This window comes from Metopolophium dirhodum, chromosome 1 (assembly GCF_019925205.1).
Source record: "Metopolophium dirhodum isolate CAU chromosome 1, ASM1992520v1, whole genome shotgun sequence".
Classification (NCBI taxonomy): domain Eukaryota; kingdom Metazoa; phylum Arthropoda; class Insecta; order Hemiptera; family Aphididae; genus Metopolophium; species Metopolophium dirhodum.
The window spans coordinates 61,248,377-61,250,710 of NC_083560.1; the positions used below are offsets into that span (position 1 = coordinate 61,248,377).

General features: G+C 32.6%; 1 protein-coding gene across 1 annotated transcript; it reads left to right on the plus strand.

The window, feature by feature from the left end:
• The first annotated feature begins 657 nt into the window (after positions 1-657).
• On the plus strand, positions 658-1,930 carry LOC132940611 (uncharacterized). The gene is made up of 3 exons (XM_061008334.1): positions 658-758; positions 1,314-1,514; positions 1,629-1,930. The coding sequence occupies exons 1-3, from the start codon at positions 686-688 to the stop codon at positions 1,928-1,930; spliced, it is 576 nt and encodes a 191-aa protein (XP_060864317.1). The 5' UTR covers positions 658-685.
• The last annotated feature ends 404 nt before the right edge of the window (positions 1,931-2,334 follow it).

Genomic DNA, 2,334 nt, shown 5'->3' on the forward strand with positions numbered 1-2,334 from the left:
ACTAAACGAGTGAATCGGGCCTGAATCGTATTTACAGGGAGTTTTGGGGGTTCAACTTTCCCTCACTTTTAATATTTTCCCCCAAATGCTTAAAAATGTTATAATAAGAAAAAGTAATTAAACATTTTTTATAAGATATAAAGACAGAAAATCACGGTGTGAAATTCCTGCATACAAGTATATGTATGCCGCCACTGCGCTGTGACCTTGTGACGTCACTCGTCTATCTTTCTTGGGCTCTAGCACCTCAACGAATAGGAACGTATATGACGTATACAAATTTTAGTACCCCTGTTCGTTATAGTAATTAATCTATTAATTAAATCACTTTTTTTTGTTTCATGGTCCATTAACGAAAAATAAAAATGGACACAGGTCAAAATTAGTTGGGGGTGGTATATATAAAACTACCTGAACTGAAAAAATCGATGCTAAATTTACGGAAACGATGGATCTTCGTAGTTGCAACAACATGTATTGGTACACAAATGCGCATGCGCACACATAGTTCATACGCCCAGCTCCCTCCCCGAGACGGTTGTTATATAAGTCATCGCCGCATGGCGGTCACCGTCATTCGAACGAAATCTTTCAGCCGCTCGTCTAGTTCGACAATTATTCATCTCTTCCCATAAGCCGTCACCAGGAAGACTTTTTCGTACTGCAGGAACGCAAAGATCAAACGATGTTCGCCACCAAAACAATCCACGGGCTGATGATCGTCGCCGTACTACTGATCAGCACATGCCAAGGCATAGGTATCGTATGACATGTCAAATCGGTCTTGATTTGTATTTTATTTTATGCTATTTTATTTCATAGTTAAATTCATATACTATCTTTACATTATAATTTAGAATAACTAACAAAAACATAAAATATTATAGGTACTTAATCAGTAAAAAGCATATTTTTGTTTGAATCTCTATTATTCATAGCTTATAATAATTTCAAAATGTTAATATATCACAACTTGAGCGTAAAAGAATAAATCTTATTCATAAAACAAAATTATTATTATAAATTTGTAATTTTTAATTAAAAAATGTACAATAGTGATCAGCGAATCATTCATTAACAATAAATAATATTATATACTATTAAATTGCAATACAGTAGTTTAGATACTTTAGAATTCAGTTATTTTCTGATTACATGGTTCAACTATTATTTGAAACACACGTACTTTTTAACATGTTTGGTGATCGCAATATTTTTAATTCAATAAATGGGTTTATATCGTTTACCTCCAAACTCCTAAGGAGTATTACATATCTACCTATTAATAATTAATTTCGATTTATTTTTTTAAGATCAATTATTATGTCAGCGACCAAATACAACAAAGGAATGCTATGCTTCGGAGACTTATGTCGATGGCTGGATAAATACCGGGTGGTACTATGAATCGAATTTGAAAGTATGCCTACCTTTCTACACGCGGGATGGCTGGCATTTTTGCACGCAAAACTATAACGTGCCAACAACCAGAGAAGCATGCGAATTCTTATGTGGTAAGTTACGTGACGACACACACATGGTCGGGGAGGGGGGGTATAAAAGTCAAATATACAACCCATTTGCTTACCATTTTTATTTTGTGATTTCATCATTTTTTGTTTTTTTAGCTCAAGAGTGCAAAATGATCTATAATGGTGCGACGGGCGTTTGCATGCACCGTGAAATATGCCAAATCACTTATCACGACATAAAATATTACTATGCACCGAGTTCGTGCGGCAATAGACTCTTAAATTGCTGTCCCCTAATATCCGACAAAAGATTGCACCAATATAGCGATCCCAAGAAAGACCCTGATGGTATTCTCATCAGTGCAAGACTCAAAAACAATCGTCCGTCGGATGCCCAACCAGTATATTACAGCTACTATCTTCCAATTGTACATTTGGATGGCAAACTCTACAAGTAGTACTCGTACTCACACCAGTAACATTGTTTTTCATTGTAACAAAAAAAAAACGTAGTTAGGTTACTGACTTTTTTTTTTAATTAATAATAATATTATTATTATTATCATAATTTTATAATATTATATATAGGTACCATTAATCAAACTTTATATAACATTTTATCACTCATAATATACTATTGTTAAGCATAATGACTCTTAAAAATGTACCTATCTATTATACTATTATGCATTTTTTTTATGATAACTGATGTGTTATCGATATCAAAATTGTAAACCATTTAACGTACTGATCATTAATTATTATTATCACTATTCAACATACCTATTTTTTGGATGTATATTTTTCGAAATTAAATCATAATAAATCAATTAAATACCTAATATTGTTAGTACCTTTTTGT